Below are 14474 nucleotides of genomic sequence, written 5' to 3' on the forward strand. Positions count from 1 at the left end.
GCAGAGATGGGTGGATCTCTGTGAGTTCAAGCTTAGCCTGGTCTACAGAGTGAATTCCAGGACAGGCTCAAAAACTATAGAAAAACCCTGCCTTGAGGAGAAAAAAAAGTGCTTGTAAATTTGATGATCTTCTGAACTATCACAGTACATTTAAAATTCAAAATTCCCTAAGGTAGTTCAAGGTGAAACCTTGACTTCTTTGCTGCTGGACCGTTACCTGTGAGCCATGACAACCCTTTCTCCCTCAAGTTGCTTCTGGACAGTGTTTCTCATAGTAACAGGAACCAGACTAGAAGGAACACACAGATACATATTTTTCATATAAGGGCCTTTTAAAAAGCCTACCTGACTTTGGAGGAAACCTTGGGCCTGCAAATCCCTTTGATGGGACATACTTTCGAGCATCTGGATAAGGTGGTGGTGTATTCTGGCCTCTTGGATTCTGTGGAATGGCAGGGCATCCATGATCTCTAGGGCCTGAAACGTTGGCCACCAGTGGAGGAGTCAAGCCATAGACAGCCACTTTGCAATCAGCAGGGCCAGAGTTTGGAAAAGTTGCCTTCTGTAACAGAGTCACAATCATTAGTCTGTGTAGTGGCTTAATTCACAGCTCCTTTCCTGGGAGTGGCAGGCAAAGAAGAAAGCATTCCATGATGTTGAAGCAAGAATGGTAACAGGCTCAGTCTTCCACATGGGTTGAGGATGTCCTTGTTTTCTGTCCTAAGTAATTTTACGAACTCAACAGAAATCTTTAAGCATGGTAGTAACACACCTAGCACACTCTCAAACAAAATTATAGTTCATGAAGATCAAAACAGATACTTTTTAAACTAGATATACACCAGGAAGTTGAGGTAGAGGGATTGAATCCCAGAACTCAGGTGGTAGAGGGAGGTGTATCTCTGTCAGTTCAAGGCTAGCCTTGTCAATAGAGTGACTTTCATGACTGGAACCATTGCTACTTTGAAACCCTATATTTAGGAAAAAGAAAAAAATAACCGTACACATTTATCAAACACACAGGAAATGAAAATGGTTAAGATGCTGTTTGGTCTCCCAGAGCACAGGGGAAGTGGCAGGAACGGGGGCAGTGAATGGAGAGAGGAGTAGGAGAAAAGGAGGGGGAGGAAAGGAAAACACGTGCGACCAGGAAGATATAGCCCAGTTAAGAATAGAAGACAGGAGAGAGAGAGAGAGAGAGAGAGAGAGAGAGAGAGAGAGAGAGAGAGAGAGAGAGAGCCAATATTGGTTTGAAGATAAAATTGAACACAAAGAAAGGTCTAGAGAACTACTGGACTGCCACCAACTAAAAAATTTGAGCATCCATGGAAAGGCTACCATAAATGCCCTTTACTGAGAGTGAGATCGACAACTTATCCATGGAGCCCTCATGGAATACCTGTTGGAAACAGGAGCAAATACCCATACATAAACACTGAGTCAAACTAGAACCCAAATGCAGATGGAGAGGACAAGACCAGGCGACAGAAACACAGGTGGAAGAGACAGCTTACCTGAACAAAGAGGAGCTAACAGACCACCAGACTATAGCTGGGAAGCCAGCATGGGACTGACTCAGGCCTCAATGAATATGGGTCTCAGCCAGAAAGACTGAGCAGTCTAAGGGACCTCAGACAGTGGAGCCAGGATGTATCACTGCTGCACAAAAGGACCTTGCTAACACATCCCCCATGGAGGGATAACTGCCTTAATCTAGAGACAGGAGAGAAGCCCTAGTCCCTACTTCACATGACCTGTTAGATATACATGACCCCAACTGGATGGCATTCCCCTACATATGGAATTGGGGTGGGGGATGGGAGGGGAGGGTGGTTAGGGTGCAAGTGAGAGGGCAGAGACGGTAAAATGAAGGGAGGTTGGATGTAAGGCAGGGAGGAAGGGAGGGACGGAGTGGGAACTGCAATCGACATGTAAAAAAATTAATTAAATAAAAAAATGCTTTGACTCCACAATTTAAGTTCAAGGACAAATTACTGGGGAGAAGGATTTCTATTTTTGTTTCCACAGAAAATGAAAAGCTGTGGATTTCTTCCAGACTAATGTGGTTTGATCAAGCCATACTGCCTGAAACAGAGTACCAGGTGATCCTACATTCAAAACAGCTGCACAAAGCATCCTTATAGACTACAGCCAGGATTTCTGCATCTTCTTAGAATCCCCCATAACAGCACCCCTTACCACAAGGAAGCAGTTTGGAAAGAACGACACCCAAATTCGCAAATACTGTCTATAAATATTTGTTTTCATTTAAATGGACTTGGTTATATAAAATAAATTAAAAAAGAAAATGGTTAAGGTGTTTACAATTTCTACTTGATCCAAATTAATGCTATATTTAAAAATCTAAAATATTTTTTAAGATTCAAATAAGATTAGAAGGTAGAAAATATGAAATAGTGCACAGAATGTACAGAAACTTTGATGTCCATTTAAAAGTTGTACTTATTGAAATAAGACATGTATGGTCTCTTTCTTTTAGTCCCACCCAGGAATGGGTGTTTTACATGAACATATGTCTGCATGCATACTACAAACACTCAGAGTTCTGGAAGGATAGAATTGGGATATAGATCACTTGAAACTGGAGTGAAGAAGGGTTGTGATCATCACTAAGTGCTAGGAATGAAAGTGAGGTTCTCTAGGAGATCAGCCAGTACTCTTAACTTATAAGCCATTTCCTCAGCCTATGTGGTTTATTGAGACAAGTTCTTCTTAGATAGAGCACACTGGCCTTGAAATTACCTTCCTCCTGCCTCACCATGTCCAAATGCTGGGATTGCAGTTAAAAAAAAAATCAAAACTTGGCTAGTGATTTATACTATTTCCAGAACATTACAACACAAGGATGAAAATGTTAACAAAAATTAAAAGTATATTGTATTAATATTTTGATATCACAAGGTTGTTCTAGCATTATTCTAATAAAACCAAGAAGCTAGTTACGGATCCATGGGTAGAATTCAATTTCCCATTCTTACCACAGAGTCTTGTTTGGTGGCACTCTTCTTGGATTCCAACTTGGAGAATACTGGCCTATCTAGACAGAAAAATTAAATCAGGAAAACTTCATTAGTTCTCACTAATTTCCAGTTTTCACTAATTTCCAAAACATTTTCAGATCCAAATGCCATTCACATTTTCCACTCTCCTGCAAGGACAGGGAAGAATTCAACAGGAATACAATAGTACTCCACTTTAGGATCCGCCAAATAGCCTGACATCTATGGAAATTTCACCAGAACTGACATCTTTTTCCAGTGTGCTGCTGACCTTTCCAGCTGGCTCTTAGGCAAACTTGCCCTTTCAGGCAACTCAGGATGCAGCATCCACTACCTGTTTTCTACATGTACCAAACTTTCCCTAAGTTCACATCATATACTTTTTGAGAAAAGTACACTTATAGATACACATGAATATTTAAATTTCTGAATTTTATTCTTTTTTTAATATTATTTCATTTAATACCTACAGTAGACACACATCTTTCCCAGCTTCTGTGTGTAGTGAGTGATAATTGAAGAGGTCCTGACAAATACAATCTACTGAATATGAAATGATTAAATCACATAACTAATTAAGAAGTACCCAAATTATTTTACTGGTAGGCTTTAACAAATCCATTGACATTTGCCTGCATAATAGCCCTTACAGCAAAACAGGTTATATGTAAATGGATTAAGAACAATGAGATGATAGCTATGAAAGAGAGTAAATTTTTATTATGGCCAGATATAGGAAACCCTTACCAAGGAACAAATCTAACCTTCAATGTGGGAACCCACACAATTCGCCATTACGAGATGGCGCCAAGGACTGTTGTAAACAACCCTGTTTTTGGCACGTGCCCTCCTCGAGTCTGCCTGGCAACAGCTATGCACCAATCCCAGACTGACTGGTGTCCTTTCAGGAAGGAACACCCATCCTGCCTAGATATAAGCCGCTCCCTTCCTTGCTTGCGTGCCCCTCACCTCCAGCTCTCCCTCAATCAAGAAGTGCTTCAATAAAGTGTGATCAGAGAAGGATCCTCGTGTAGGTGGTCTTCTTCCCCTGCTGGTCAGGGGCGCGCCACACTTCAATACATACATTAGTTGGCATGCTTAAAATTTTTCACAAGAAAGGGCTAGAGAGATGGGTAAAATGTTAAGGGTCCAGTTGGCTCTTCCATAGGACCTGTGCTTAATTCCCAGCAACTACACAGCAGCTCACAGCCATCTGTAATTTCACTTCTAGGGGATCTGATGCCTTGTTCTGACCTTTTCCAGCATGAGTCATGCATGTGGTACACAGAAATGTGATGGTAGAGATGACAGAGTCAAGGAATATCTGCCAAGGAGAGCTGCTAACAGGAAGTGCATCCAGCCCAATAGAAAGAAGTGGCTTGCAGTCAACAAATCTGAATAGAGTTGGAGATCTAAGAGGATTTTGACATCACATGGAGATGGAAAGTTTGGAGTTTGCCCATTCGTTTCTTGGTCTTCCTTGGCCCAGTATTTCCTCACTCTTCTCTTTATTTGGAATGTTGATGTATACCCTGTGCCATTATATGTTAGAAGTATATGATCTGCTTTTTGATTTTGATTTTCATGGGTGATTACAATTAAGAGATTGAAGGATTCTCAGAAGCAGCATTGAACTTTCTAACATTGTTGAGACACTGTTATAGACTTTGGGGGTTCCTAGAGTTGAAAAAAATGAATTTTGCAATAATATTATTATAAACTTCTAGTGCTAGTGAGTGACAGTTTAAATGTAGCTGGCCCACATACTTTCAAAGGGAGTGCCACTGATAGGAGGGTTGTCTTTCTTGGATTTGGGGTGGGTATGGTCATTTGGAGGGAGGGTGACACTGTGTGGGCAAGCTTAAAGGTTTCCTATGCTCATAATACCACCCAGAATTTCAATAGACTTCCTATTGCCTACAGAATGTAGGATTCTCAGCTCTTTCTCCAGACCCACAACTACCTGTACGCCAGCATTTTATATCCATGATGAAAATGGACTGAATCTCTGAAACTATAAGTGAGCCACTTCAAATAAATGTTTCATTTATGCTCTCTCTCTCTCTCTCTCTCTCACATGCTGTCTCACTCTCTTTCTTTCTTTTCTCTTGTCTTACCCTCCCCAGGCTAAATCTTCCTAGTCCCACGTGATTTTCTTTCCTCCCCTACTCTTTATTCTGGCCTCCTCTCCACTCACACCCCCCACGCTCCCAATACGCTAAGAAGATCTAGTTCTTTTCCCCTTCTATGAGGGAACTTGTATGAATCTCTTAGAATCCTCTTTGTATCCTAGTTTCTCTGGCATTATGAAATATAGGCTGGTGATCCTTTGGTCTATGTCGAATATATATATCAGTGAATACATACCATGTTCTTATTTTGTTGACTAGGTTACCTCATTCAGGAGGTTTCCTTCAAGTTCCATCCATTTGCCTGTGATTTTCAAGATTCCATTGTTATTTTTTTCCACAGAGCAGTATTCCATTGGGTAAATGTCCAACATCTTCCTCATCAATTCTTCATTGGAGGAGCATCTAGGATGCTTCCAGGTTCTTGCTATTACAAATAATGCTGCTATAAACATAGTTAAACACATTTTTTTGTTGCATGGGTGTGGATCATTTGGGTATATGAATAAGAATAAGATTGCCAGGTCCTGTGGTAGACCAATTCCCATTTTACTGAGGAACTGCGATGAAGATCTCCAAAATGGCTGTACAAGTTTGCAATCCCAACAGCAATGTAGGAGTATTCCCCTTTCTTCACATCCTCTACAGTATAAGTTCTCATTAGTGTTCCTGATTTTAGCCATTCTTGCAGGAGAAAGATGGTATCTCAGAGTTGTTTTGATTTGCATGTCACTAATAGCTAAGGATGTGGAACACTTAAGTGTCTTGCAGGCTTTTTTATTTCCTCTATTGAGAATTCTCTCTTCAGTTCTATACTCCATTTTTAATAGAGTTATTTGGTGTTAGGGTGACTAGTTTCTTGAGTTATTTGTATATTTTGGAGATGAGCCCTATGTCAGATGTAAGGTTGGTGAAGATCTTTCCCCACAGTGTGGGCTGCCTTTTGGTCTTGTCAACTGTCTCCTTTGCCTTACAGAAGCTTCTCAGCTTGAGGAAGTCCCATTTATTAATTGTTGATCTCAGTGTCTGTGCTACCAGAGTTATGTTCAGGAATGAATCTACTGTACCAGTTTCTTCAAGGGTACCTACCACTTTCTCTTTGAAGATATTCAGTGTGGCTGGATTTATGTTTATGCCCTTGATCCATTTGGATTTGAGTTTTGTGCAAGGCTATAGATATGGGTCTATCTGCAGTCTTCTACACACTATCATCCAGTTGTTCCAGCACCATTTGTTGAAGATGCTTTCCTGCTCACATTGTGTTCTTTTAGTTGTTTTGTCAAAAATCATGTGTTCATAGGTGTGTGGGTTAATATCAGGATTTTTGATTTGATTACTTTGATCTACTTGTATATTTTTCTGCCAATACCCAGGCTGTTTTCACGAATATAGCTCTAGTCAGGGATTAAAGTCAGGGATGGTGATGCCTCCTAAAGTTCCTTTGTTGTACAGGGTGGTTTGGCTATCCTGGGTGTTTTGTTTTTCTATATAAATTTGATTATTATCCTTTCATGGTCGGTGAAGAATTGTGCGGATATTGATGGGGATTGCATTCAATCTGTAGATTGCTTTTAGTAAGATTTCCATTTTTACTATGCTTATCCTACCTATCCAAGAGCATGGGAGATCTTTCCATTTTGTGGTATCTTCTTAAATTTCTTGGTTTAAATAAACAGTTCTTGATATATAGGTCTTTCACTTGTTAGTTAAGCATTACCCCAAGATACTTTATGTTGTTTATGGCTATGGTAAAGGGTGATGTTTCTCTGTTTTCTATGTCAGTCCCATTGTCCTCTGTATATAGTAGGGCAACAGATTTTTTTTTTTGAGTTGATCTTGTATAGTGGTAGTTTGCTGAAGGTGTTTATTAGCTGTAGGAGTTCCCTGATAGAAACTTTTGGGTCGCTTATGTATACTGTCATAGATTTTCAAATAGTGAAAGTTTGGCTTATTCCTTTCCAATTTGTATCACCTTGATCTCATTTTTTGTCTTATTCCTTTAGCTAGAACTTCAAGTACAATATTGAAGCAATATGGAGAGAGAGGGTAGCCTTGTTCCTGGTTTTACAGGAATTGCATTAAGGTTCTATCCATTCAGTTTGATGTTGGCTGTTGATTTAATATATATGCTTTTATCATGTTTAGGTATGTTCCTGTTATCCTTGATCTCTCCAAGCCCTTTATCATGTAAGGGTATTGGAATGTGAAAAAGGCTTTTTCAGTAAACACTGTTTTTTTTTTTTTCAGTTTGTTTATATGGTGGATTACATCAATCGACTTTTGTATGTTCACCTATCCCTGCAACACAGGGATAAAGCCTAGTTGGTCATGTTGGATAATTTCTCTGATGTGTTCTTGGATTTGATTTGCCAGTATTTTATTGAGTATTTTTGCATCTATGTTCATGAGGGATATTGGTCTATCCTTCTCTGTTTTAGTTGTGTCTTTGTGTATCTATGGTACCAAGGTAATTGTGGCCTTGAAAAAAATGTTTGGTAATGAACATTTTGTCTCTATTGTGTGAAACAATTTGAGGAGTATTGGTATTAGTTCCTTTTTGATTTGCTGGTAGAATTCTGCACAAATGCCAACAGGCCCTCGGTCTTACTTTGTTGGGAGGCTTTCGTTGATTGCCTAAATTTAACTGACGGTATAGGTCAGTTTAAGTTGCTTATCTGTTCTTGATTTCCTTTTGGTAAGTGATAATTATCCAGAAATTTCTCCATTTCCAATGAATTTTCAAATTTTGTGGAGTACAGGTTTTACAGGTTTTTAAAGTACAACCTGAAAATTGTCTTGACTTCCTCAGGGTCTGTTATTATGTCCACTTTTTGTTTCTGACTTTGTTAATTTGTGTGTTCTCTCTGTGTTTTTCGGGTTAATTTGGATAAAAGTTTGTCTATCTGGTTGAGTTTCTTAAAAAAAAAAAAACAACTCTTTGTTGCATTGATGTTTCGTATCATTTTCTTGTCTCTATTGATTTGTTCTCTCAAATTGATTATTCCCTGGCATCTACTCTGGGGTGAGTGTGTTTCTTTTTGTTCTAAGTCTGTTAGCTGTGCTATTAATTCTCTAATGTGACTATCCTCAGTTTTCTTCATATGGACTCTTATGAAATGAACTTCCATCCTTCGTAGAAATCTTTTCAATGTTTAACATAAGTTCGTGTATGTTGTGTCCTCATTGTCATTGAATTCTAAGAAGTCATCCACGTCTTTATATCGTCTTGACCAGGAATGGTCCAATTGGACATTGTTCAGTTTCCATGAGTTTGTAGGGTTTCTTCGAGATTTGTGTTGTGGTTGAATTCTAGCTTTAAAGCATGGTGGACTGATAAGATACATAGGAATATTACAATTTCTTTTTTTAAATCTGGTGAGGTTTTTTTTTTTAATGTGGCCTAGTTTGTGGTTGATTTTAGAGATGGTTCAATATGGACTTGAGAAGAAGGTATATTAGTTGTGTTTGGTTGTAATGTTCTGTAGATGTCTCTTAAACCCAATGTAGACATAGCTTCTATTAGTTCTTGTTTCTTTGTCAAGTTTTTGTATGGTGGTCCTGTCTAGTAGTATGAGTGGAGTGCTGAAGTGTCCCACTAGGAGTGGATGAGGTTTTACATGAGCTTCAAGATTTAGTAGAGTTTCTTTTACGAATGTGGGTGCCTTTGTATTTTGGACATAGATGTTCAGAATTGAGAATTTGTCCTGATGTATTTCTCCTATGATGAATATGAAATGACTGTTTTCATCTCATTTGATTGATTTTGGTGTGATGTCTAACATGTTAGATATTAGGATAGCTATACCTGCTGGCTTCTTGGGTCCACTTCATTGGAAGATCTCCCAACCCTTTACCCTGAGGGAATGTCTGTCTTTGAAACTTAGATATGTTTTTTTGTATGCAGCAAAACCAACCATCAATTCTGTCTTTGTATCCATTCTTTTATCCTGTGAATTTTCATAGGCGAGTTAAGACCATTAATGTTTAGAGATAGTAAGGACCACTGATTGTTAATGCTTGTTTGTTTTAGATTTTTTTGTAAGTGGTGGTATTGTGAATATATTATCCATGCTTTAACCTTGGTTTTGGTGAATTGGGATTATCTATTACTTATGTCTTTGTGAGCATAGTTAACTTTCTTGGGTTGGAGTTTTCCTTCCAGAAATTTCTATAGGGCTGGATTTTTAGATATTCACTGTGAAAATCCAGCTCTGTCATTAAATATGTTGTTACCTCTGTCTATAATGATTGAGAGTTTTGCTGGGTATAGTAGCCTTGTCAGGCATCTGTGGACTCTCATACTTGTAGAACATCTACCCAGGACGTTCTGATCTTGAGAATTTCCATGGAGAATTTAAGTGTAATTTTGATCAGTCTACCTATATATATGTTATCTGAAAATTTTCTCCTGCTGCTTTTAATTTTCTTTCTTTTTTTCTGTATGTTAGGTGCATTGATTGCTATGTGTTTTGGGGTCTTTATTCTTTGGTCCAGTCTATTTGGTGTTGGGTTTGCTTCTTATGCTTTTATGGGCAAGTCCTTACTCAGATTGGGAAATTTTTCTTCAACGATTTTGTTTAACATGATTTCCACACCTTTGAGCTGGGCTTCTTCACCTTCTTCTACACCTATTATTCTTAGCTTTTGCTTTACCCAGAGTCCCACATTTCCTGGATGTTTTGTGTTAAGGATTTATTGGACTTATGATTTTCTTTGATCGATGTATATATTTTCTCTAGTTTATCTTCAGCCCCTGAGATTCTTTCTTCACTCTCTTGTATTCTGTTGGTTTTTCTTGAGTCTGTAGTTCCTGATCATTTGCCCAGTTATTTTTTTGTTTTTGATTTTGTTTTTGTTTCCAGCATTCCTTCAGTTTGTGTTTTCTTTATTGTCTCTATTTCAGTTTTCATGTCTTGAACTGTTCCTTCAACTCTTTGATATTTTTTCTTCGTTTTCCTTGCTTTCTTTAAGCACTCACAAAAATGCCCCACAAAAATTATATTTATACATTCTGATCTTGCTTCTTCAAGAAATAATGCTGGTTACACTGCTCTATATTATATATTCTTTAAAGGTTTTATGTAGTATAACTCCTCGTTATCCAGTGTAGGTTGAGTATTCCTTATTGGAAGTGCCTGGCACTGTGTTTGCAATTTTGTATGATCTGTGAAGTCCTTCTGTATATATTTTGTCTCATTGGTTGATGAATAAAATAATGATTGATTGATTGGCCAGCTAGAAAATATAGGCAGGGCTACGAGATGAGAATGCTATGAAACACAGGCATAGGGGTCATGATTTTGTGCACCAAAGAAGTAACAGGATGGAGAATTCACACATAAGCCAAAACCAGGTGGAAATACATGAATATAGAAATGGGTTAATAATTAAGACAGAGATAGCCAATAAGAAGCCCAACCACCAGCCAACTGTTGTATACCTAATATACCATCTGTGTATTCATTTAGGACTAAAGCGTGGCAGAGTCAAACAGGATGAAGAACATATATATATATATATATATATATATATATATATATATATATATATATATATATATATATATATATATATCGAGAGAGAGAGAGAGAGAGAGAGCGAGAGAGAATGTATGTCTATATACCTTACATGTTGAACATCAAAAATTTAAAATCTGCTCTATGAAATGCTTCAAAATTCACAAAGTTTTGAGTGCTACATACACCCAAAGTGTCATTGAGAGCACTCTGGATTCCTGAATTTCCATAGTTCAGGTGGACACTTGCCTTAAACTGTGTGGAAGAAGAATACAGATCAGAACAAGGAGCTACAAAGGATTTTGCTGTTTGGTTGTTTTTGAGGTAGAGTCTTACTAAGCAATTCTCAGAATGGCCTGGAACTCACTCTGTAGATGAGGCTGGCCTCACACTCACAGAGATCCTCCTGCTTCTGCACCCCAATTGCTAGAATTAAAGGATGTGCTACCATATCTGGGCTAACATTATTTACCCGGTTAAAAAAAATAAGTAAGTCTATAATTACAAGTATTTGTGTTATTTACCCAAAATATTTTCTCTAGAAATATAAGTAAAAGCAGTGCCTATACTTCACAAATGTCTACTCACAGAATATTTTAAAGGTAAAGTGAGATGAAAAGATAACATAAGGGAGATTTTACAGTAATGAAAATGTTTAAATACTATGCTTCCTCCTCCTCCCCCTGGAAGGAAAGGTTAGGTTCTGAAGAGACCCTCCAATACAGTTGGAGGAGAGAGAATAGCTCCTTTCAGTGAAGGTCAGCATAGTATATAGGGGCCATATGGGGAGTGCTATGGAATAATTAAAACAGCAGTTGTATGTACAAGGTCATTTTGTGCACCAGGAATACATCCTGGTTCCACTGCCTGAGGTCCCTTAGACTGCGCAGTCCTTCTAGCTGAGACCCATATTCCCATAGAGGGCACTCCCTTAACCTAGAGACAGGAAAGAAGTCCTAGTCCCTACTTCAAATGACTTGACAGATTTACATGACCCCACCTGGATGACATTGCCCTACATGTGGAATTGGGGTGGGGGGATGTGATGGGAGGGTGGTCAGGGTACATGTGAACGGGGATAGAGTGTAAGAGGTAGGGAGGGAGGGAGGGAGAGGGAGGGAACTGGGATCAACACCTAAAAGAAAATAATAATAATAATAATAATAATAATAATAATAGTGACAATGATAATAACAGAATTCTTAAATGCAGATCCAATTAGCTGAACCATAAGTCAGAATCACACTCAACAGCTCTCATCGTGTTATCCTACTGTCTGTCAGCTTATGTCTAAATGTGCCCTGAACACTACACAGATTTCAACAGAGCATGGTGTTTTTGAAGCTTTTCAACAAATTAAATGTTTATTAAAATAACAGGATAAGGTGCATATATAAATATTCACACCTTGAATTCCCTCAGCTTTACACCTATGTAAAGAGTTCTGATATTTTCAAGGTTTTCTTTTTAAATTGGCGTGTGTGTGTGTGTGTGTGTGTGTGTGTGTGTGTGTTTCTTTCTTTCTTCCTCTTATTCTTTCTTTCTACCTTTCTATCAACATGGGGGTCATGTCCATGCAAGGTACAGTGACCAATGAGGCCAGAGGCATTGGATCCTCTAAAGATGAAGTTTACATGGACCTTGAGCTATTCAATATGTGTGCTAGGAACTGAACTCAGGCCCTCTGCAAAAGCAATATGTGCTTTTAAAAGCGGAGTCACCTGTTCATCCCAAAAACAGTTCTGATTTTTAAAATATGAAGGTCATAAATTTGAGTGGAATGGTGCTTATTTTTATATGTGCAATGTGGAAGGCAGGCTACAAGCTCTAGAGAAATTTTACCTGGGAAAATAACACAACTCTCAAGATGTATCTGGAAGTGGGTATGCATACCCAATTGCCTGAAAATGAAAATGATTGCCCTGTTTGACTCAGAGTACGATTCAAATGTGCCTGACACCATACACAGATATTTTTGGAAATTTGTGACCATATACTTCCCAATAATCCAACTTTGAAGGTGATGGGAGATGTCACTCTGTAAATATGTTTCTCCTAGAATTCAACAAGAATGAGGACACAACATATGCGAACTTATCGGACACCTTGAAAGAGTGCTATGAGGGAAGTTCATTGCGTTAAGTGCTCATATGAAGAAAACTGAGAATAGTCACATTAGAGAATTAACAGCAAAACTGAAAGCCCTAGAACAAAAAGAAGCAAACTCACCCAGAGGTATAGTAGCAAGGAAATAATTTGAGTGCTAAAATCAATAAAGGAGAATCCTGGAATACAATACAAAAATTAATGCAATGAAGAGTTCACTTTTTGAGGAAATGAACAAGATAGACAAATCTTTATCCAAACTAACACAAAAGCAGAGAGAGAATACACAAAATACAAAAAATCAGAAACAAGGAAGGAGACATAACAACCGACACTGGGGAAATTCAGACAATTTTCAGGTCATACTTTGAAACCCTATGCTCCATAAAATTTAAAAACTCAAAGTAAATGGACAAATTTCTCAATAACTATCACTAACTAAAATTAAATCAAGAACAGATGAGCACCTTAAAAATACCTCTACTGAAATAGAGGCAGTCATTGGAAGCCTCCCAACCAAAAAATCCAGGGCCAGATGGCTTCAGTGCTGAATTCTTCCATAAATTCCAACTAAAGCTAATAACATAACTTCACAAATTGTTTCACAGAATAGAAGTAGAATGTTCATTACCAAGCTCCTTTTGCAAGGCCACAATTACCTTGGTAACTGAGCCAAAAGAAGACACAACAAAAAAGAGAACTACAGACCAATATCCCTCATGAATATTGATGCAAAAATACTCAATAAAGTACTGGAAAATTGAATCCAAGAACACATCAGAGAAATCATCTAACATGACTAAATAGGCTTCATCCCTGGGTTACAGGGACAGGTCAACATATGAAAATCTATCAATGTGATCTACCATATAAACAAACTGAAAAAGAAAAACAATGTAATCATCTCACTGGATGCTGAAAAAGCCTTTGGGAAAATCCAATAACTTTCGTGATAGAGGTCTTGGAGAGATCAGGGATAACAGGAACATACCTAAATGAATAAAAGCAATATACAGTAAACCAACAGCCAACATCAAACAGAGTGGAGAGGATAAACACCTTCAGCAAACTAGCAGGTTACAAGATAAACTCAAAAAAATCAGTAGCCCTACTTTATTCAGACGACAAAGAGGTAGAGAAAGAAATCAGAGAAACATCACCCTTTACAATAGCCACAAGCAACATAAAGTATCTTGGTGTAAAGCTTACCAAACAAGTAAAAGACCTATATAATAAGAAATTTGTGGCTCTAAAGAGAGAAATTAAAGAAGATACCAGAAAATGGAAAGACAGCCTACAGACTTGGAAAAGATCTTCACCAATCATACATCTGAAAGAGGGTCGATCTCCAAAATATACAAAGAACTCAAGAAACTAGTCACCAAACACCAAATAACCCTATTAAAAATGGCGCACAGAACTGAACAGAGAAATCTCAATTATGGAAATCAAAAAGGCTTCAAGACTCTTAAGAATGTACTCAACATCCTTAGCTACCAAGGAAATGCAAATCAAAACAATTTTGAGATACCATCTTACCAGATATACTAAAATTAGGAACACCATGACAACTTATGCTGGAGAGGATATGGAGAAGCAGGATAACTCCTATACTGCTGGCGGGAGTGCAAAAAAGTACAGCCATTTTATAGATCATTATGGTGATTCTAAGGAAAAATGGGAATCAGTCTATCACAGGACCC

At 38.1% G+C, this 14474-nt stretch overlaps 1 protein-coding gene across 1 annotated transcript in view; it reads right to left on the bottom strand.

Moving 5' to 3' along the window:
* Positions 1 to 213: 213 nt before the first annotated feature.
* The window catches only part of LOC127218551 (melanoma inhibitory activity protein 2-like), a 64783-nt gene continuing 50522 nt past the window's right edge, over positions 214 to 14474 (bottom strand). Inside the window, 2 exon segments of the mRNA XM_051179564.1 lie at positions 214 to 289; positions 396 to 562. Of these exon segments, the coding sequence (XP_051035521.1) occupies positions 214 to 289; positions 396 to 562 (243 nt within the window).

This window comes from Phodopus roborovskii, unplaced genomic scaffold (assembly GCF_943737965.1).
Source record: "Phodopus roborovskii unplaced genomic scaffold, PHOROB, whole genome shotgun sequence".
Lineage (NCBI taxonomy): Eukaryota > Metazoa > Chordata > Mammalia > Rodentia > Cricetidae > Phodopus > Phodopus roborovskii.